Genomic DNA, 24,343 nt, shown 5'->3' with positions numbered 1-24,343 from the left:
ACTATCCTACTGAACCCTGGAATTATATGTCCTGGAGTTATTAGATGACTTGTTTGGTCAGTACGTGACCAGTGCACAACAGGAATTGCTGGTTTCTTTCACTTTCACCTTGTAGGCTGCTGTATTACTACGTGAGAGCTTGGGAGGGAGGGAACTAAAAAGCTTCCAGGAAGAAGAGCAGATTTATATGTAGACTACAGGACCTGAGACACCGGATTGTGGCCGGGAGCAGTAAGACCCCACAATGATAGGCAGCAGCGGCAGCAGCGCCAGCACCAGCAGCAGTCAGGAGCTGGGCCCTTTAAGTCCAGCACAATATACAGATGAGAACTTATATACCAGGACCTCATGTATCAGCAGCAACCTACAAGTCATACCCTATCACAAGCTTGTCGAGCTCAAGTTTATCAACAAGGGAGCCTATGGGACTGTGCACAGCGCCTTACATTCAGATTGGAGGACGCGGGTCGCTGTAAAGTTCTTCCCAACAGAGCGCCATCTAGTGGACAGGTGAGTGTCATGCAAGGCTTTATTATTTGACAATAAAAGCTCTAAACCAGGGGGTTCACTAACTTATGAAACTAGGCTTTAGCCTCTAAACCAGGAGTGTCAAACTCATTATCACCCAGGGCCACATCAGCCTTAGGGAGGTCTTCAAAGGCCTTTTCGTGATTCTGTGACTGTATAAATCTGGCTATGCCCATGAGGTGTGGTTGTATTTATAGCCCCTGGAAGGCAGCCATGAGGCTCGTGCTACCATATTGTTAATATACATAGGTAATATTGTCCTAATGATCTGCCCCTTGCAGGTAACTGTCCTCCATAGGTAATTGTGTCTTGATTATTCCCCCTACAAGTAACAGTCCCCATAGGTGACAGTCCCTCCATAGGAAATAGTGCCCTCATTAGGTAATAATGCCCAAATTATCTCCCTCTACAGATAACACAGATAAAAGTCCCCCCATAAATAATAGTCCACCCAATAGGTAATAGTGCCCTAATTATCTCCCTTTACGGATAACAGTCCTCCCATAGGTAGTAGTGTCCTATTTATTTCCTCCCTACAGATAACAGTCCCCCATAGGTAATAATGTCCCCATAGGTAATAGTGTCCAAATTATAGCCCCCCCCCCCTAACAGATGACAGTCCCCCCATAGGTAATAGCCCCCAACATAGATAATAGTGTCCTAAGTATCTCTCCCTACAGATAACTGTCCAGGCCAGCCATCGCTGTCACCACCAGAGCACGCTGTACATGACCTTGAAGAACGCCAGGACGTAAGGTCCCGGAGTTCTTCAGCGTCACAATGTAATGTGGAGCGCCACCTACAGGTGGCAGTGGAGGCCAGCCTGGATGGCAGCGTGGATGGAGTGAGCCGCTACCTGTTATAATAATCCAATAGATAGCAGCCTAACATAGCACTGCGTGCGGGCCAAATACAGTGTGAAGGCCAATCTAGAAAGTGTTAGTTGTACCCACCTATGCACAGGAACAACATATACAACAATACAGCGTTACAGGGAGTGTGGGACATAGCAAGTAGCTAAAAGATCCAAACGTGCATAGAAGGAAAAATGAAGTTTATAGAGCAGTAAATATAAATTGTGTACAGAGTTACAATGAGCATATAGCATAAGCAATGGAGATGAGCGAGTAGTATTCGATCGAGTAGGTATTCAAAGAAATACTACGGTATTCGAAATACTCGTACTTGTTCGAATACTATCGCTATTCGCAGTAAAGATTTTCTCATAGGAATGCACTGACCAGCGTTAATTGGCCAGTGTACAGCATTCAGCAGTCTCCATTGTGGTCTGATCTTAGACTCCACCTCCTCACAGATGAGCCTCCAGCAGAACCAGCATTGATTGGCCGAATGCTGTACACTGGCCAATCAACGCTGGTCAATGCATTCCTATGAGAAAAAGTCATCTCTCTCTTGTAACAGCAAGCTGCCAGCTCTCCCAACTAGCAAGGACGAGTAAGGGCCGGTTCACATTAGTGCTTGCCTCTCGTCCAGAAGGAGTCCGCAGGAGGACCCCCTGAAAGGAATATCAGTGCAACTGCAAGCGCTGTGCAGTTAAAGAGCACGGACCCCATAGACTATAATGGGATCCGTGCGATTTAACTGCACAGCGCTCCTCCTAAACACTCTCCTCCTGCTACTCGTGGACTTGGTGAATAGTAGTCGAATAGTGAGGCTCTACTCGAAACGAATATCGACTCTGGAATATTTCACTACTCACTCATCTCTAATAAGCAACTGTAGGAGTAAATATAGACAACACTGGCCCATATGTAGGATGCATTAGTAGCCTGCACATGGCCCCACATTTCTTGCTGGCACCTTGGAAGAGGCGTCTGCACTGGATGCATCTGTGTAATCTTAAAATCATGACATAATACAATAGATACTCTGGCACTTTGCTGAAGGTCTGCCAAGGTGAGCCTGTTCTACAAGTTCTGCCTGTTTTCACATAATGCTACAATGATATCGAATGTTATAATGCTTTGTAATGTTTGCAATGGCTTAGCTACATATGAGCACATAGAGAGAGATTCATTCATTCATTCTGGCAGTTACTTTCCTAGAATATACAACCAACCAGTTTTGTCCCATATTTTCCAAAAGTTTGACGTTTTTGTTGGTTTTTCACCCACAAACCACTATTACACTCTGGGTTCTTATAAGTAGGAGCCCGGGGAAGGTGTGGTAACATAATAAACACTTAGACTCTCCTTCCTTCGCTTATCCTGGGCATCCTTTAAGCATCCCATGCTCTCTTGGGGTCTTCTTCCTGCCTCTTCTGGTCACATGGGACATGCCGATGTCATGGACCTTAGGGTGCATGATATCACCCAAGAGGGAGTGTCAGACATTGCGCAGGAGTATAATTGTTTGTTATATTCCTGCATCTCCACTTTTTATGTTCTGTAGTACAATAATATACTTCCAGTTTGGACGGACAAACCTTGCAAGCTCCACCCATCGCTACTTACAATGTAAGAGGATATAGGGGTGACGCAAGATTAGAGGGCTTGTTTGGTACAAGGGTCCAGCCATCTTTTAATAAATAAGCAATATGAGCCGGTCACTAGTTGGTATCTACGAGTGTACATATATTAAGTGCATGGAGTGCGGATGTGGATATAGGGGTCGGGTTCTGGGGAATAATGTAGAAAGGATAGGTAGTATAGTATAGTATAGTATAGTATAAGATAATCTTGAAATGTGTTATCAATTAATAATCCAGCCCAGAAAATTGGGGCACATTTGAAACCGCAGATATTGGGTATTAATGTGATTGTCTCGGGTAGAGCATTCCAGAGCACTGGTGAAGCTTGAGAGAAGTCTTCTAATAATAATCTGCCATAGTCACCAATACTAGCTCAGTTTTTCAATCAGGCCATCTTTTTACAATAGATCAGAGTGCGTCAGAAATGTGTTGCAAGGATTTATCAATATGCTATGGATATCAAAGTACATCCGGTGATTGTATATTCTATAATAGCTTATATTTTTTTATATTGTTGAGTGACTTGGGCCATTTTATACTACCAAATTGCTATCTCTAACAAACATGTTTTTTGCCCGATTTCATCACATGGTAAGTGAATACATTATAGAATTTTTTCCAGGAAACATGAGTAAATGTGGTTAAAGATCAGGGAGGAAGAAGATGATGTGACGCAATCTGCGACTCCGTCAGACACAATCCTTAGTGTGCAGCTGGTCCTTTGTGGTCAATACAAAGGCGTTATGATATCTTTAATGCACTCGCTCATTCCATCTATATAGTGAAACCAGTCAGATGACAAAGCCTGATGATCAGGTTTACATTTCATTCATTCACTTTTTACTTTTTTCTTAACCCCTTCCTGTAGGTGTCATTTTCCGATTTTCGTTTTTACTCCCCGCCGCCCAAACCCAATAGCTTAGTTATTTTTTGCATGCACAGAGACATATGAGGCTTAATGGTTCTTCATAATGGTATCATTTATTATTCTGTACAATGTGCTGGGAAGCTGGAAAAAAATTCAGAATGGGGGGGAATTGGAGAAAAAGTGCATTTGTTCAACTTTCTTGCGGGCTATGTTTTTACGACATTTATTCTGAAGCCAAAATGACATGTCACCTGTATTATATGTTTCGGTACAATTACGGGGATACTAAATTTATATAGTTTTATTTACATTTTACCCATTTAACAAATCTAAAACTTTCCCCCAAATTTTTTTTTCGAAAACTCGCCATATTCTGATACCCGTAACTTTTTTATATTTCTGTGTACAGGGAAGCAGCATAGGGCATCTTATATCGTGGAAATGCAAATTTTGGGGGATACCTATTGCTTTGATCACCTTTTTTCCCATTTTTAGGCAGAACAGCAAATATACAGCAGTTCTGCAATTTGAATTTTTTTTCCCCGCTATGGTGGGGGAAGTGGTACGCATCCAAGAGGGGCCTGTATATTATCTGGGGAAGTCAGTAAAAGGGACATCACGCTATTTGGAGGCTAATAAAGGGGGGTGTATACAGTGTTTGGTTCAATAAAGGTGCAATATACTGTGTGGGGAGTCAGTAAAAGTGGCATTACACCAGTGGGGTCCAATAAAGGGGGCCATATGCAGTGTGGGGGACAATAAAGGGGTGATATGCTGTGTGGGGTACCAATAAAGAAGGAATCTACTATGTGGGGGCCAATATACCACGTGAAGGGTCAGTAAAGGGACCAATATATACCATACGGGGGCCAGAAAAGGGAACATTATACTGTGTAGCGGCCAGGAAATGGGATGTCATATCATGTGGGGAGTAGTAAAAGGTGGCATTACAGCACGTGGTAACCAGGGTATCCAGTCAAAAGCTTTCCTAGTTACACCCCTGAAAAACTCCATAGACTTCAATCAATGGAAATGCTAATAGATACAGAAATGTGCAAGCTAAAAGCCAAAATGGTGCAGTTCTAGGTAAAGAACAAGGGGCCGATGTTGAGATCCTAATAAAGCTCAATGGTTACTGACAGAAAGAATATAAAAAGGGAGCTACAGATAATCATGTGAAATGCTGCCCCTGGGCAAGTGTATTGTATGGTATACTGCGGCATGAGAACCTCTAGGCACTATATATACTGTATATACTCTGGTTAGATAATGTAATAACTAACAGTGTCGGAGTGTTGCAATCTGAAATCTGTAAGGGTTCTCAGGGTTCACAAAAATTATGCAAATCATTTATGACCCCTGACACTTCCTGAATTAAGTGCAGTAGTTCACCAATCCAGCAGGAGTGACAAAAACAATGGCTGAAATACAGGGCAAAGTGCAGACAAGTGAGGGAGGCCAGATAGAGACGATAATCTAGGAATGGTCATGGCTGACAATAATAACACTACAATGTAATAATTATACATAGAACTAATGCGTAATAAACTTTTATCATAGAGTTAGATCCTGTAAAATAATTCCACATGTACTCAAGATCTTGAAACTTATAGCTATGGATTAATGGAGTTGTCCAAGACTACATATTGACGTTCCATCCTTAGCATAGGTCATCCATATCATGATGGGGGACTCGAAAGACCCTGACCGCCCACTTAAAAAGTGGCTACCAGTGGAAATCCCTGAACCCCAATGGAAACTCCAACGCAGATGTGAATCCAGCTTTAGTATAGCAAGTGGTGCTGGTGTAGTTGCCCCATCTGGGTGAATAAGCTCTTACAGATGTATTGCTTGTTTCCTGCAGAGAAAGAAGTAAAATTCTAAAAGAAGCAGAAATTTTGCACAAAGCCAGATTCAGCTTTATACTTCCAATTTTGGGAATCTGTACTGAAGAAGAGAACATTGGCATTGTGACAGAATACATGCCGAGTGGATCCCTGAACCAGCTGTTACATGAGGTAGGTCTATGTGTACAGGATCCTGTGCTAACAAAGTATTATTATTTAGCTAATAAATTATTGCAGCCCCATCAAGATTACCGCTGTGCCGTGTATTAGAGGAGCACATGTGATGGTTGCATTCTTCCCGAAACAGCGCCACTCCTGTCCATGGGCTGTGTATGGTATTGCAGGTCAACTACATTGAAGGAAAGAAAACTACAATACCAGGTATGGCCTATGAATCAGAGTGGCACTGTATTGGGGAAAAAGTGACCCTCATTAGAATACCACTTAGTCTCAAACTAAATCCATTCCACTAAATGTTATATGCAATGTCCACTCCCATAGAGTATAACAAGTTTATGTATAAACCTTCATTGGATTTTCCAAAATCCTTATGTTTATGGGTAATTATCAACAGCAGATCATGGGAAATGGAGGCTCTGTACCCCTTCCAGTCAGCTGTTTTAAGGGACTACATTGGTTGCCCCCATAGTTCCTCCACACAGTATAATGTCCCCTTTAGTGTCCCAATACAGTAAAAAGCCATCTTAGTGCCCCATACAGTATGTTGTCCCCTCACTTCTCTCACCCATTGCTCCTTGTGGTCCCCACACAGTATAATGTCTCCTTGGTGCCCCCATAAAGTATAATGCCTCTTTGTGGCCCTCACATGATATAATGACTCCTTATACCCCACACAGTAAAATGAATAAAAAGTAATACTCACCTTACTCCATTCCCCTGGAGCTGTCTATCAGTCCACTCCTAGAACCTCTGCTCTCAATGGCTAGGAACAGCATGTACGAGGACTACATTGTGCCTGCCTGAATCTGCCAGCAGCAGTGATAGGGGGTGAATGGTGGAGCAGTTTGCAGACAGCTTCCTGCTTTACCATTCTATTCAACTCTTTCTGCATCCTGAGGACACACATATAGTTTAGGTAGGGACATATTGCCTGCAACCAGAACATTGGGACAACACCTGAAATCTGGGACTGTCCCACTGAAATTGAAGGATTGGGAGGTATGATCAGCAATGCAGGATATTGCAGTTTCATCGTTACAATATTCCGTACCTCCCCTATTAAGTAGTCAATATGAAGATAGACAGGTGGGTCTGTTGGACTCTAACCGCTATTTAAGTTGTCCGCCTATCCCTTGTTCTAGTCCTCTGACAGACCTGATGGATAGACCAACACTAGTGTGAACCTGCCGTCACAAGAAATTGAAAGAATTTTGCAATATTTGGCATAAATCTTCACCTTTCAGAGCATGCATAGATTTTAAATAACTTTGCACAGATCATTTCAATTATCATTTTGATAGTAATGGAAATCCAACATAACCCATTATAGCCACTGGGGTCTAATGGGAGCCATCAGTGTCCGATACATGACAGATCCAGCACTATCATCATTGTTGTTGGTCTGGTTCCATGAACAATGTGAATAGAGCCAAAATGCATTTGTTTGCTACTACTATTATACTATTGTATTGTATTTAGGGTTGAACAATCGGGATCAGAAAAGATCAGATTCCGATCAGTGATTGAGTAAATTTCACAATCACGATCGGAATTCCAACCCGATCTTTTCCAGCGGGATCAAGGTCAGAGATTATTTCAAGATCAGCTCAACCCTTAAGTGACTTTTCCCATAGAGAAGCATTGACTAGGGTTGAGGATCGGGATCGGAAAAGATTGGATCCCGATCGAGCAAATTTCACAATTGCAATCGGGATCGGCTGGAAAATGATCGGAAATTCGGATTTTGAAATCGATCCTGAAATCTCAAGATCGTCTCAACCCTAATTGTATTGTATATTATTATTTCAGGACAACCCCTTTCCAGAGATTGTGTGGCCCTTAAGATTTCGCATGCTTTACGAGATTGCATTGGGAGTTAATTTCCTACATAATATGAGCCCTCCCCTGCTCCACCATGACTTGAAGACGCCTAATATTCTGCTGGATAGCGAACTCCATGTCAAGGTAAATTTAATTACATCCTGAAGTCTCCCCGATGATTTCCAAAATGACGGCAAAAGAACACTAAAATTGCATACAAAACAAAAATTCTGCAATAAAAGGAGCCAAATGACAAATTTAAAGTGCAAAAAAAATCGGAATTTTTGTCCATTTCCCATAATTAATGCCAAAAAAAATTTCCATTTTGAAGCTATGAAAATTTTGGTAGACATGGGATTTACTTTAACAATGAATTATTCCAAAACTAAAAATTTACTCTTGGCACTGAAAGGGTAGATGATGAAAAATAAAAAATCCAAATTTAATATAGTGTATAAAGTGGAATTTCTTTATTAGCTGCACCGTCTGTATGGCGGTCTTATAGAGTGGTTTCCTTCCTTTAAGCAAAAAGGGGAAAGATTCGATGTTATTTCCCGGTGCCCACACAAAAGTGAGCGTTGGTGAAATTTTCTTTAGAAGTTTGTGGCAGTCATCTTCAGTGTTAGTCATAGTCACATGTAGAGAATATGGAAGTAGAGGCGACTCTGAATAGCCAGGGTATTAGCAGCGCAGCCAACTTCTGTATGCTCATGAAGCTGCCGGTAAGACCGTATTCACGCGTTGTATTTGCCTTACACTTGCATTTCAAATAATTCCAAAAAGAGATTTGTTCCCCGGTTCTCCATCAGGATTATTCTCATACAGATATACAATAGGGATTTTTGGGGAAGTTTCAAGATGGTTTTCTAGCGTTCGGTGATCCTGCAATAAAGCTTACGGGCAGCGATCCCAATTATGGCTTCACACACAGTTATGGATTGCTCTCAACTGGATAACAAAAAGAGATAAGACTTCAAGTTGTACATTCCTTAAGGTAATTATTAACAAGATGCTGAACTGTCGGTAAAATGAAAGTGTCACTGCCATGGGAGAATAGGACATCACAGGCCAGGTCCATCTTTACCACCCTCTGAAGTACTAGGTAAGGCCTCAGGCATACTGACAGATTTTTTGTTCATGTGCCGTCCATTTTTTTAATGGATAGCACAAAGACCCATTTATTTCTGTGACCCACGTAATTGTGATTTTCACAAGTCCTTATGTAGGCCATAGGATTGAGCCGAATAACTGAGCACAAGTCTTTTTCTTCTTTGTTTTCCACCTCGGTCTCTTATATATAAATGATAGAGAACATGAAAAAACACTCTATAGCTTTTAAAGAGGTCATGTCATGATTGGTGGTAGTCCAACCATGGAGACCCCCAACGATCCTGAGAATGGGGTGTTGTCCATTCTGAATGTAATATGAATTTAATAAAGTCAATAGCAAAGAAATGTCACAGCCCGAATTGGCCTGTTGATAAGTGTGATCTTAAATGTCCGAAAACATACTGATATCAGATTAAATACAATGTCCAAGATGTGTAGATCACTCACTCATCAGAAGCGTGTTGGGAAATCGCAGCGAAGCTCCTTGGTTCCTCCGGCTTGGAACACGGATACAAAGGACATGGAAAAAGACGTGGAGTCCAGCGAAATCCTCGTAGATAAAAACTATATGCTTTATTTAATCCATAATAAAAAATACATGCATCTCCATATTAAGTGCACGTCTCAAAGTGTATGGACGACTGAGACCACAGCAGATGTCAACGACAGACTTAGACTGACCAGCTGACGCGTTTCGAAACAAATCGTTTCTTAATCATAGCATGGTATGTCTAACAAACCTACACCCTTACATGGCGGAAGGGGCAGTACGTAATGTCAGGTGAAACCTAAACAGAGTAGATTACATGCCTCTGTTGATCAAAACCATACAAAGTCCAAGACAAACAAAACATAACAAAACACATTAAATACAAACACTAATGAAATAAAATGAGATAAAAACAAACAGTAAATCTGTTGTGACATAAGTAGCAGATGAAATGCTGTTGTGGCTAACAATGTATCATGATGCTGTATGCATGCATATATCCAACCATGTCACGAAACATTCCCAATGATGAAACACTAACTGTAATCATGATGAACTGACCACATACAGGCACATACAGGCATTTATACATGTATGTGGTCAGTTCATCATGATTACAGTTAGTGTTTCATCATTGGGAATGTTTCGTGACATGGTTGGATATATGCATGCATACAGCATCATGATACATTGTTAGCCACAACAGCATTTCATCTGCTACTTATGTCACAACAGATTTACTGTTTGTTTTTATCTCATTTTATTTCATTAGTGTTTGTATTTAATGTGTTTTGTTATGTTTTGTTTGTCTTGGACTTTGTATGGTTTTGATCAACAGAGGCATGTAATCTACTCTGTTTAGGTTTCACCTGACATTACGTACTGCCCCTTCCGCCATGTAAGGGTGTAGGTTTGTTAGACATACCATGCTATGATTAAGAAACAATTTGTTTCGAAACGCGTCAGCTGGTCAGTCTAAGTCTGTCGTTGACATCTGCTGTGGTCTCAGTCGTCCATACACTTTGAGACGTGCACTTAATATGGAGATGCATGTATTTTTTATTATGGATTAAATAAAGCATATAGTTTTTATCTACGAGGATTTCGCTGGACTCCACGTCTTTTTCCATGTCCATATGAATTTAATGGTGGTGCTCCATTCATTCCATTGGGAGTGCCGACTACAGCTATTTCCAGGGCTCCCAGTGATATATAAGCATATAAGATAAAATAATCCTTTATTAGTCCCACCATGGGGAAATTCAGTGTGTTATAGCAGCACAGATATACCAATAATAATATAAAATACAAAGTACGAGTACAAAAAGCTCCATGGTATAGGCGTTACAGGGACAGTAGCTACAGATAAAAAGATATATATTCACAGTGGGGGTAAATCTAACACCCATTCTTAGGATCATTGGGGTTCTCAGTGGTCAGACCCCACCAATCAGTAATTTCTGCTCTATCCTATGGATACAGGATATATTTTTTCCTGGCATAACCTTTTTAAAGGGGATTTATAACCTCCCCTCTATTCAGGTGCCATCACTATGTTACATTACAGTGATATGAACATTATACCCTTGCTATGTGTAACACGCTTTTAAATTGGGGAAAAATATATTTGAAGTCTTATGCAAATGAGGTCGTTGGTGCACTGGGGGCGGTCCTTCAGCTTCCTTAAGTATAGATCTTTTCACTCAGACCCCTACCATCTCCGGCCTGCACCACCCCATAAAGTGAGAGTTGATCCTCCGATGGCTATGACATCATCCATCCTACGTTAGCACCAAGAGCAGTGCCCCAGGGCTGAAGTCCCACCCCCGAAGTACCAAGTGCTTCAAAATTATCCTCCTCCAAATCTACAAAAGTGATATATATAACAAGTGTACAATGTTTACTATGAATACGCAATGCTCATATTTTAAGAATTTTTTTAGATGTTATAAAGTTCCATCTCGGTGATTACATCCATATAACCATATTACACACCAAGTTCTTTTTCTCTTCTCCTATTATAGATTGCTGACTTTGGTCTTTCCAAATGGCGCATGTTGTCACAGTCATTAAGTGACCAAAATCCCCCGGGGGGGACAATTATTTATATGCCTCCAGAGATGTATGAGCCGAGTATCAAAACCAGCAGAGGAAGTGTTAAGCATGATATGTACAGGTATGATCAGAATGAATATAGAATGTTATTTATAGCCAAAAAGAGGATCCATTCAGACGAAATGGAAGAAGTGAAAGGAGACTTAAGAAAATATACACACAATAATATTTCCATATGAAACTATACAATTTATTTTCTCTTTGGTAGCACGTTACATGACTGCAGGGACTAAACCAAGTTGTAGTTGAGGATGAGGTTTGCGCACATGTCAGGAGGTATTTTGGTCCGCACCTCTTAACAGATCATCTCTAAATCATTAAGATTTTGAGGCTGTTGTTTGGCCACTAGGAGTTTCAGCTCCCTCCATAGGTTTTCTATGGGATTAAGGTCTGGAGACTGGCTGGGCCACTCCATGATCTTAATGTGCTTCTTTTTTTTCTTAATATATATTATATAATATGGTGCTTATAAATATTCTACAACTGTGTTTGTTTTCCCTTCTAGCTATGCTATTATTATGTGGGAAGTTCTTTCAAGAAAGCAGCCATATGAAGGTAATAAACAAGCAGAACATGTCTAGTATGTAGGAGTAACACAAGTGCCAAGCCGCTGGTTGTCATACTGTACATGTCTGAAATATGGTTCATCCTAAGATTTGCACATTAAAGGGGACAGCGTCTTTCCTGGTAATGTTTACATCACGGGAGCCATGTTGCTCACTTGCTATACGATGTGTAGTGGCAGCTTTAGGTACTACAGCGCTGTTCCATAGACTTCGTTGGGGCAGAGCTGAAGTTCCTAAAATCACCACTACACTTTATATGGCAAGTGAGCAATGCTGTTCCCACTATGTAAACTTTACCAGGAGTCATGCTGTCCCCAAACAGCTTATCTGTGGGGGTTGTGGCTATTGGACCTTGCAGCTCTAATATTGATGGCCTATCCTAAGAATTGGCCATCAATATTACAAAGTAGATACCTCCCTTAATGGAGTATTCCATAACTTTTATATTCATGGTCTATATTTTGGATAGGTCATCAATAACACATTCGTGGGATTGTGGGACCTGACACCCCCCCCCCCCCCCCCAATGAGTTGAGGCCCCACATTGTAGCAATGTTGCTTTTTTTGTTGCAAATTTTGCTGCATTTTTTTGTGCCAAAGCCAGGGATGGATTTAACATAAGGAAACGTCTAAGAACTTCCTATATATTTTCCATTCCTTTTCAAGCCACTCCTGACTTTGGCTCAAAAAAACTGCAACAACATCTGCAACAAAAAAATGCTTCATTTCCACATTGTAGGGCCCCGGCCTTAAAGAGTTTAATACGTGAAAATGCAAGAGAAATCGAAATCCCATTCATCTGATCAGTTTGTAAAAATCCATGTACTGCACATGCTGCAAAAACAAAACCCTCAAATCTATTGAATTGAATTTCAGTCTCAGAAATTTCTGTGTTAAACCTGCTGCGTGTGAATGTAATCTAAGATTGCTCTATAGGTAGACCAGCACCTATAGTAAAAAAAAAGTCAGTAGAAACAGTCAGTAGAAACAGAAATCCCTTGCTATGCGGGGTGTGTACACAACTATGTAAACCTGGCAGCAATATCAGCAAACTAATTCACTTTGTATCAAGATAAAGCAGCACATGATGATAAGACACTGTTCACATTATGTTTATAGCTTAAATTTATGACACAGCATGTGTCTGGAAAAGCTCCTGATTTAGCCTAGAATCACACGACGAGCGAGTTTCACCTACTTAAAAAGATGAGAGGTGTCTGTAATTTACATCATAGGTAGACCTCAACTATGAGAGACAAAATGAGAAAACAAATCCAGAAAATCACATTGTCTGATTTTGTAAGAATTTATTTGTAAATTATGGTGGAAAATAAGTATTTGGTCAGTAACAAAATTTCATCCCAATACTTCGTTATATATCCTTTGTTGGCAGTGACAGAGGTCAAACGTTTTCTGTAAGTCTTCACAAGGTTGGCACACACTGTTGTTGGTATGTTGGCCCATTCCTCCATGCAGATCTCCTCTAGAGCAGTGATGTTTTGGGGCTGTCGCTTGGCAACACGGACTTTCAACTCCCTCCAAAGGTTTTCTATAGGGTTGAGATCTGGAGACTGGCTAGGCCACTCCAGGACCTTGAAATGCTTCTTACAAAGCCACTCCTTCGTTGCCCTGGCGGTGTGCTTTGGATCATTGTCATGTTGAAAGACCCAGCCACGTTTCATCTTCAATGCCCTTGCTGATGGAAGGAGGTTTGCACTCAAAATCTCACGATACATGGCCCCATTCATTCTTTCATGTACCCGGATCAGTTGTCCTGGCCCCTTTGCAGAGAAACAGCCCCAAAGCATGATGTTTCCACCCCCATGCTTTACAGTAGGTATGGTGTTTGATGGATGCAACTCAGTATTCTTTTTCCTCCAAACACGTAAAGTTGTGTTTCTACCAAACAGTTCCAGTTTGGTTTCATCAGACCATAGGACATTCTCCCAAAACTCTTCTGGATCATCCAAATGCTCCCTAGCAAACTTCAGAAGGGCCTGGACATGTACTGGCTTAAGCAGTGGGACACGTCTGGCACTGCAGGATCTGAGTCCCTGGCGGCGTACTGTGTTACTGATGGTAGGCTTTGTTACATTGGTCCCAGCTCTCTGCAGTTCATTCACTAGGTCCCCCCGCGTGGTTCTGGGTTTTTTGCTCACCGTTCTTGTGATCATTTTGACCCCATGGGGTGAGATTTTGCGTGGAGCCCCAGATCGAGGGAGATTATCAGTGGTCTTGTATGTCTTCCATTTTCTAATTATTGCTCCCACAGTTGATTTCTTCAATCCAAGCTGGTTGCCTATTGCAGATTCAGTCTTCCCAGCCTGGTGCAGGGCTACAATTTTGTTTCTGGTGTCCTTTGACAGCTCTTTGGTCTTCACCATAGTGGAGTTTGGAGTCTGGCTGTTTGAGGGCGTGCACAGGTGTCTTTTTATACTGATAACAAGTTTAAATAGGTGCCATTACTACAGGTAATGAGTGGAGGAAAGAGGAGACTCTTAAAGAAGAAGTTACAGGTCTGTGAGAGCCAAAAATCTTGATTGTTTGTAGGTGACCAAATACTTATTTTCCACCATAATTTGCAAATAAATTCTTACAAAATCAGACAATGTGATTTTCTGGATTTGTTTTCTCATTTTGTCTCTCATAGTTGAGGTCTACCTATGATGTAAATTACAGACGCCTCTCCTCTTTTTAAGTGGTGGAACTTGCATTATTGGTGACTGACTAAATACTTTTTTGCCCCACTGTATGTGTGTGTCGGATTTCCTGGCCTGAACAGTATGCTGGGAGAGGGACTGCTAGCAGCAGTGGCGTAACTACTGAGATAGCAGCGGTAGCAGCTGCCACAGGGCCCGGGACATTAGGGGCCCGGTGACAGCCGCTACCGCTGCGTGTTTTTTCTTTTCAGCCGGTAACAGGCCCTATTTACTGGGAATCTGGTAGGGGTCGGGATCGGTAATTGACGCCGCAGGCCCCACACACACTATTATTATACTCGGGGGTCTTTTCTGGCCCCCAAGTATAATGATCGGAGGCCCGGGAGAGGTAAGGGAACATAAAAAACATTGCTACTTACCTCTCCGGGCTCCAGACAGGCTTCGGGCCTACTTCTGTGATGTCCAGGACGTCACAAGATCAGGGCCTGCATCCCAGGTCATGTGACATCCCGGACGTCATTGAAGATGGCCGCCATCAGCCAGGAGTGCAGTGGAGCCAGGGATAGGTAAGGAACAGTGTTTTTTATGTTGGTATATCCCCCTCGGTCTCCGATTATTATACTCTAGGGTCTGAAGTTTTTATCCACAAAGCAAGACCTGCTCTGTCATAAACAGGAGGACAAAAAAAAGCCTTGGTGCTTCTTTGAGATAGGTCATTACCAAATAAATTGGTTGAGTCCGACACCCAGCATCACCACAAATTCATGTCTTGAATAGGATACGGCATATAAAGCACAAGGTATACAACGTACAGCTCAGGATGCAGGCCTTGAGCATCGCCTGTGTTGTCAGAGCTCAGACCTCATACATCTTATATCAATGACCTATCCTAAGGGTCATTCATCAAGATCATCATCCAAATGCAGCAAACTGGAATATATAATAACAACTATGAATGGTTATGTATTCTAGAGCGCTTAGTAACATCTTCTAGAGCATTCATGATCATTATTATATATAACTTATTGCATTCTTCACAGGGTCTTATATGAAGGACTGTCACCCTTTTGTTAATACATTTTCATGTGATTATCCCAACAGGTGCCACAAACCCAATGCAGATCATGTTCAGTGTGGCAAAAGGCAACAGACCAGACACGAGCGAGGAAAGTCTGCCCTCCGATATCCCCCACAGGGAATTATTTGTGGATTTAATGCAGAGTGGATGGGCCGCTGACCCCAATGATAGACCTGCATTTCAAAGTGAGTAGTATAACCCGGAGACCGGGCAGAGATAGGCAGCTTTTAGGTTAAGGCGGTTTCTTGAACCAAACCTAGGAGTGGCTACAAAAGGAAAGGGAAATATAAAGGAAGCTGAGCTGAGAATATTGATATGTGGTTTTGTGGGACCATAATTCCATAATTTGTCATTTATTAATTTCTATCTCTGCTCCTTCTGGGCCTAGGAGTCCATTGGGCAGACCAACTCAATGATTGACAGCCATCTCTGTAACCACTAGTCATACAGAGAAGGCTGTTAGTCACTGAAAGGGGTTGACTAGGCTCTGGGATATACTATATGACTGTTGTCTTCCAGAAAAAGCATCACGCCTGTCCACAGATTGTGTTGGTACAACATCTCAACACCAATCACTTCAATAGAGCTGAACTGCAATACCAGACACGAACAGGTTCTGGAAAAAGCAACCTTATCCTCCTAATCCTGGACATCCCTGACTTCACCTTTTGAAGGTGTTTTATGGGACTATTATATTGATACTTCATCTTTAGGACCCCCACCGATCAGCTGTGCTTGCGGCATTTGAGTGAGATCCATATAACATGACATTCATTGGTGGGGTCCATGAATACCAAGCACAACCACTATACAATGTATGGCGCTGTACTTGGTAAGCAGTATAGAGGCCACAGCACTTGTCCAAATACCACAGTCCCTTCATTCAGATGATCGGTGAGGGTTCCAGGTTTTGAACCCCCACTGATCTCATATTACTAATGTATCCAAAAGTCAGGTGATTAATCTCATAGTCATGGACAACCACTTTAATGCTTCATAAGTGAATGTTGTGTTATTTTTACCATTGTTTTATATTAGTATAAGTATTGCCCATTTTGGGGTCCATCACAAAGGGGAGTCTCACAAAGTTGGGACTGTTGGCAAGGAAGAAATTTTATTGTAAGGCTCTCGGATGTGACAAAATGCTAAAGTTACTCTGTGTGCGTTTCACTATCATGTTCTTAACACATTTTCTGCTGTTTTATTGTCTTGTATTTCAGAATGTCTCCTGGAGCTCGAGCCAGTGATTAGAAGATACGACGACATCTCAATGCTGGAAGGGTTACTGCAAATAAAAAGAGTAAGACACCACTTTATATTATAGTATATAGAGATATCTTGATGTTGTTCCTTTTATACCTATTTATCAGTGCCGCAAGCATACAGTATGCCAATAGGCATGAAAGGCCGAAATCTGACTTGGTTATGACTTACTGACATACTGTTGCCTAAGGCTGAGTATATATCTGCGTTGGGTGGGTTGACTGTATTCCAGCGGACAGAAATCCCAAACACAAAAGTCCTGCACGCCTGACTTTTTCAGGAGAAAAACCCGATAGACCCCATTATAGTCAATGGGATCTTTTCGTGACGGACCATTTTTACATAATGTTAACCCTGCAATGGAGCAGAGCACTGGACAAACCCTTTCCAGATTGTAACAAAATATATGATGTGCCATGCATGGTATAAAGAAATAACCCATAGTCCAGCACTGCCGCTCCAGTAGTCCCCACTAATCCTGCAGCAATGACATCACCGACCCACATAATCATTGCAGCCAATCACTGGCAAAGGCCATTGGAGTAGGCCGGGATTTAATGGATGAATATAGGTTATATGTCTTTTATATGATTCGCTGCTCATGGCCAGTCTTCCTAAAATCTTAACAAAGATTGATGGCGGACGATGCCATGCTGGGTTACCTGAACATGTATGAATATTACTATGTGAATATATAATCTTTTTTTCCCAGGCAAAAAACAATATCACCACTATCTCGACACCAAGTCAACCCATGGAAGACTATATACATCCAAGTAACCCCAGGCGGAGTATTGGTTCGGTAGGCGATAATGTGAATTTATTTTTCTGTGTAACGAAAATAGTTCCCTGGATTACAAAATTTTCGGGACTTCTTTCGCCATTAGAAATGTATTTATGGGATAATAATCCCATCAAGGTAATGATAAAATTCCTCCTACTACCACTAGAAGGAGCGACATAAGAATTTATCATTGAGTCTATAACAGCTGTACAAATCTCTATGTAGTAAGCACTCGGTATTGGAGTATTAATTCACTGGTGGTATCAATGGAATTGGATGGGAAATAAAAAAGCTATGAGGTCTGACCTGTGTATATGTGTAATAAAATTATAATATATTGCGGAGACAAAAGCCCTGCTTGCAGGAACGAGAGCGCTGGTGTGAATCCAGCCTTAGCTGTTAACCACCCAAATTTACCATCCAACGATACCACCATGTACCCCATCATCATTAAAGATATACCAGTTATTACTCCCTAGACTACTGTAAGACTACCAAGACTAAGAACACTAACCTGTAAGCTACCCTATACAAATATGTATGATATAATTCACATAGAACACCACCAAAGTCACTATGGCATTTGTTGCCCCATGTTACTTATCCAAAAATAGTCCAAAGTTTTCCCAAATTCCCATCACCCCGACACTAGACCTTATGGCTCCGATTCTAGCACTATACCTGGATGAGTATATCTGAGTTTTTCTACTTTCCACACTATACAGAACTTGACATTTTTATCACTTCCTGGAAAGAACTTTCTTTCGACACAAAAGGACAGGAAAAAACTACATGACAAATCCCCAAGAAATACGTGACCAAGAATTACACAACAAATCTCGTGAAGTTTTGTTTGACTAATAGAGCTAATAATAGTCAGATGGATGTAGTGAAAGGAAACATGGGGATGAGACTGGGTGGTCCAATGGTATGGAGATGACGGAATACATGGAAACCGGTGGTTGGGAATCGCATGTGAAAATCTTGGAACCAAGTTGATCTTTTCAAATGGGACATGTGATATATGTATCTTATAGAGATTTGGTGACAGGTTTTCCATTAAAGGGGTTATGTCATGAAAAAAAATTATCCTAAAGATAGAGAATGAATTACTGATCAGTGGCTGCCACCGATCCTAAGAACGGGGGGTGTTTTACCGCTATTGTGAATGTAGCCCAATGAATGCCGATAGATTCAGAGAATCCCCCACTCCTTTCACTTTAATGGAAGTGCCGGAGATATATGAAGTACAGTACTCGCCTGTCTCCAGCACTCCCCATGTAGTGATCGAAGTGGGGGTGGACATGCTTTCTCGGGATCTTGGCGGTCTCAGTGGTCAAACCCCCACGATCAGTAACTTACCTGTGGAAACAGGATAAATATCTTTCATACAACTCCTTAAATCATTTCAGTATAAAAACTATGAAATAACAAATCTTTCAAATGAATGTCTCAGATTTTTTTTTCTCTCTTGTTTGCATTAGGATACAAGCCATGATGGTGCTAGATTTACCTATAGTCCAGAAGGTATGTATTTCAGTATTTCATAGTAATTCCTATGTTCACTTTTAACGCCATCTTTAATACCAGCACAGTGTTCCTCATCCAGTGACTCAGGAGCCACACTTGGCTTTCGGGCCCCTTGCAGGTGGTTCCCCGGCTGTTGGTTTATTGTACACGAGGATTATCAAGGATGTCATAGCATTACTAAAATGTAGTTGTTACAAGAGCAGGAGCCATCACTTGATTCTAGCTTTCATAGACGTGTTCCTTTTTAATAGTCATATTTTAAGGTAGTCTAGTGGCCGTGCAGAGTGTGAGGCCCGTTGGAAGAAGAAGTTCAGGAGGAGAACCAAATTTCTGGGTTTGAAGAACATCATCCAGTTGTTGAGGACCATTATTACTATTTATTGCCCGCTGAAGGATAGGCCTCATGCATATAACCGAGTCTACAGCTGGAGGCTTTTCCAATGCTCCATTCTGTTCCAATACTCTATAGGACATGCTCTATAAATATCACAATGGAACAGAGCATTGAGCATAAGTCAGAAGAGCCTTGGACTGCACAATCGCTGTGCTTGAGGCCTAAGGAGGGCATTTAGAGGTCAAATGTGTGGAGGGTCTCACATCCATGTCAGTAGGGGACCACTGTTTCTAGTTTGTAGACAGGTTTCTGTTTGGTAAACCGAATCTTAGGCCCGGTTCACATCTACGTTTGCGATTCCGTTCGAGGGAGTCTGCTTGGGGACCCACCGAAAGCAAACCTATACACATAGAAAAGCAATGTAGGATGAAAGGAAGGGAAAGGTTTGCAACACTCCTTGGGTCTTTAAAAATCCACTTTAATTCAATCCATTAAAACCAGGGATAAACAATGAAAAAAGGTGCAAGAAAAACACAACAGGGAGGTGCGTTAAAAGAAACCGCTAACGCGTTTCGGAGACATCTCTGCCCCTTAGTCATAGCGAGGCTATCCCTGGTTTTCTTGCACCTTTTTTCATTGTTTATCCCTGGTTTTAATGGATTGAATTAAAGTGGATTTTTAAAGACCCAAGGAGTGTTGCAAACCTTTCCCTTCCTTTCATCCTACATTGTTGTGCAGCCCTCCATTAGTCCAGAGGACAGGTTTAGCACCTCCAAAGATACTACTCTCATTTTTGTCTACATATGCGGTAAGGAGACAATGTCAAACACTTTCTCTTTACATAGAAAAGCAGTTTCCTGGGAAAACACGCGGACACATGCTGCAAGCAGGAATTTTCGTGAGGAAATCAAATGGACCCCATTACAGTCGATGGTGTCCGTGTGTTTTCCCAGGAAACCACTTTTCTATGCATATAGGTTTCTGTTTGGGAGTCCTCAAATAGACTTCCCAAACGGAATCGCAAACGTAGATGTGAACCGGGCCTAAGCCATGTTGCCCTAGTATGACTCAGTTTAATAGTAGTGGGTGAATTAACTCCTCTCTTAGGCATCCTCGCAGGGTCCAATGTTCCCTCAGAGTCCTCTCCTGGGTGATGTCACATGCTCTGCGGTCAATGCTGAAGCCTGCAATTGAGCACAAGCCCTATGTCATTGGTGCGTTCTGTGATTGAGCCTCAGGGGTCACATTGGATGCGCTGACGTCATGACGCTTTAATAGAAGAGACCCCAGAGTATAATACTGGTTTAAGGGTGAAAATATGGCTCCATTAGAACCTGTTTGCCCACAATGGGACATCACTGCACCCCATGTGACTATAAAAGCTACTCAGCAGTCACATGTGGTTCACGGACATCATGTCACTTTAACAGAAGAGACTTCAGAATATAATATTGGTTCATGGTGACATACCTCCAAAGAGTCAGGTTTGGGTCGTACCTAAAAATTTTGGAAAATTCGGTTAAATCCAGTTTGATTCAAACCAGTTTGTTGATCTCAGTTTTACAGGCAAGTTTGGTTGCATTATTTCAGTATATGGTAGTAGTTTTGTGACACCAGTGCGCAATATGTACCTTTCCTGCGGTGTGGCTGTTTCGCGCGGCTAGCTGCGACGGGAGGCCGATGCAGAGCATTGGCATCCCATTGTGGCATCCCGCTCCTGATTTGCCCCAGATGAATGGGCCTAGTCAGGAGGGACTCCGCCTGCAAAAAACTCTGTGTGGACATACCCTTAGTGTAAGTTGTGTAAGCCGGGGAGCTGAATCTTTACCATCAATGTTTCACTGTTTGAACTGAAAAGCCCCAAACTGTAGGGACATAAGATTTTTACTCTTATAACTTTTTCTTTTCAACGATGACAAGTTTGTTTTTTGCTCTTTTCATGTTGTAGATAAAAAAAGTCCAAGCTGGGAACCAAAGGATGAGTACCAACCAGTAATAGAGTTCAAGCACAGTTGTATGTATATACGTGACTGGTGTATATAATATATAGTAATGGATTTATTCTAATACTTTGTAGAATATTATTCTGTAACATTTTTAAAATTTTAAATAGAATTTACTTGTGAAATTTATTTAGAAATCAGATTTTTTTTTCATAGAAACCAAAGTGCTGCCCTATAGCAACCACTGTAGGTGCAAAGCACTAAAAACACTGCGGCCAGATGTTACATAAAAGCCACTACACACAGTACATAAAGTTTTGGTGCGTGGAATTTGGGGGTTTAATGGCATAAGGCATCATGCTTCTCCCTCTATATAAAAAAAACAGATGAAAAATTATATATTATTATTTTAAAAATGTTTCTAACATTCTACAAAATTGCCATGGATAAGGCCTTATGCACATGGTCGTGCCGTTTTTCACGGATGTAATAACCATGATAATTGGTCATGTGTATCTGCGCAACTACATGGACTTCCCTTATTCACATGACTAGTGAATAATGGCCATGCGACGGTTGTATTTGAAACCGCCATCACGTGCCCATTATAGAACCCGTAATTTACAATGGGTCCATTCATATGCCACTATCTATATCTGATTTCACCGACAAAGATAGAGCATGTTCGATTTTTTGATGGTCATGATGGACATGTGAATAGGTCCATTGATTTCAGTGTATTTTCAAAACGAATGTGGAAAAACGTTGCCTAAACAGCTATCACGCACTGATTTTTTGCGACCATGTGAATAAGCCCTGACTCACTGACCTTTTTGAAAATTGAAGCCCATATTACTTTCTGGATTTTATGTGTTTTATTTGTGTTTTTTACTTTATTGGGGAGACTTTACTATTCCTTATAAGCCAGTTTTCTATTGTAGTAGGCATAAAAAGTGGCAATATTTCAGTGCGAATCAGGTTTTTGTGCAAAAATTTTCAACTTTTTACACTGTCCTTACCGTGGACAAACATGGCTAGAAACACAGGCCTCACCAGATTTGTGATCAGTTTATGACTAAAATCTACCAAAGCTCTGAGCTACTGTAGATTTACGTGAAGGCCTACACCCCATCCTAAATGAGGCGCCACATCCTCCCTCACCATATGAAGACTGATCTTGAACATACCAGTCTTTATAAATCTTCCTCATTGTGTCTTACATGATCATGTATGGTATATAGATTGCATTTCTCATCATAATGTGTCTTTGTAGATCCTGAACAGGAGTCACGTTCTACGGCGCTAATGTGGGTCCAGCAGAAGCGAAATCAAATCATAGAACAGATGACGGACGCCTGCCTGAACCAGTGCCTGGACGCCCTCATCTCACACATGATCATTTTCAAGGAAGATTATGAACTGATAAAGTCACAGAGTACGAGGAGCTCAAAAGTCCGAAGTCTTATCGACACCTGTGACTTGAAAGGAGAAATGTTTGCCAGAATTATTGTAAAAAAACTGGAAGACAATAGGCAAAGTGATCTCAAACCGTTTCCCGAAGTGTGAGGAAATTGTCGGATCCAGTTTTCTTTATTTAAATGTAAATGTCCTGTAAATAGAAACGTCAGAAGATATTACGGAGCAAGGAAAGTCTCTACTGGAAGGCAAAGGGTTTCCCCACCAAAAGACCGGAGCCCATTCCCTGAGTGTGGTGTAGTGCACCGTTACTCTCCATCAAACTGAGTAGGTGACACAGAGACACCCCGAGGTGTCCGAACTCAGAGGAGTAACATGCAAAATCCGTAACCGTACTGTACTGGTCTCCTCATATTGGGAAGAGACACCTTAAGGGCCCTGTAAGGCTCTGGGTATCCGGGTGCGACCACACCCTCTGTACCCCCTCAAGTTAAATCAAGTTAAACCCCTATTTGTATTAGAAGGACTCCAGGCAAGTTGATACACAATGATGACTTCTGACTTTGGCATTCCATGTCATGCAGCGCCCCCTAAGCCCTGTACTAAGCATTGCACAATGTCCATTTTAACCAGATTGTTTAATAAAGCTAGTTTTTTTTATTGGGTTTTATATTATACACAAGGAAGCTCGATATCTTATTTATTCACACGCTAGCTATTGTATGAACACCCATCACGCAACCCTCATAGACTTTAACACGACCATTGTTTGAACAGTCCATGTAAAAAATAGCACATGCCACACGTGTATGAGGGACCCGTGAAAACAGATTACCCTCAGGTGTACACTCAGCCGTGAATGAGGCCTTAACGTTGATGTTGGTGCCATTATACAGAGGACCATATGGATGTCATGGTTTATGGGGGAGTTTTAGAGCATCTGTAGGTCAACGGGGTAGAATATTGGTAGCCAGAAGTCATAGCTATATCTACATCCCTCTAATATTCTGACATTTGTGCTTATATAAGTCATGATACAGGGATAAGGCAAAGACAAGGAGAACTAGAAATACTAGATGTGCTGCATACTGCGGATACTTGTGCGAAACTTCAGTGACATCCACTCAACACTGTTTCGACAGGTAGATTTACATGATGGCAAAAAAAATGTGCTTTGTATTTGGGGAAATGTCCAAGATATCGATGCAGAGCTCTAATATGGAGTCTATGGAGCTATATCTACTGCCATAGACTTTCAATTGCATATGAAAGCAACAGGTTAAAAAAATCATGATATGTTGTAGTACTGATGTCTATAA

At 41.4% G+C, this 24,343-nt stretch overlaps 1 protein-coding gene across 1 annotated transcript; it reads left to right on the top strand.

The window, feature by feature from the left end:
• The first annotated feature begins 232 nt into the window (after positions 1-232).
• On the top strand, positions 233-23,287 carry RIPK2 (receptor interacting serine/threonine kinase 2). Its single transcript, XM_075270325.1, has 11 exons — positions 233-510; positions 5,752-5,905; positions 7,724-7,879; positions 11,360-11,511; positions 11,956-12,005; positions 15,778-15,939; positions 16,975-17,054; positions 17,730-17,819; positions 19,286-19,328; positions 21,614-21,679; positions 22,882-23,287. The coding sequence occupies exons 1-11, from the start codon at positions 245-247 to the stop codon at positions 23,172-23,174; spliced, it is 1,512 nt and encodes a 503-aa protein (XP_075126426.1). The 5' UTR covers positions 233-244; the 3' UTR covers positions 23,175-23,287.
• Positions 23,288-24,343: the final 1,056 nt, after the last annotated feature.

This window comes from Leptodactylus fuscus, chromosome 4, assembly GCF_031893055.1.
Source record: "Leptodactylus fuscus isolate aLepFus1 chromosome 4, aLepFus1.hap2, whole genome shotgun sequence".
In the NCBI taxonomy this organism is placed as follows: Eukaryota; Metazoa; Chordata; class Amphibia; order Anura; family Leptodactylidae; genus Leptodactylus; species Leptodactylus fuscus.
The sequence above is the reverse complement of the archived record's forward strand: the minus strand, read 5'-3'. Positions and strand labels throughout refer to the sequence as shown.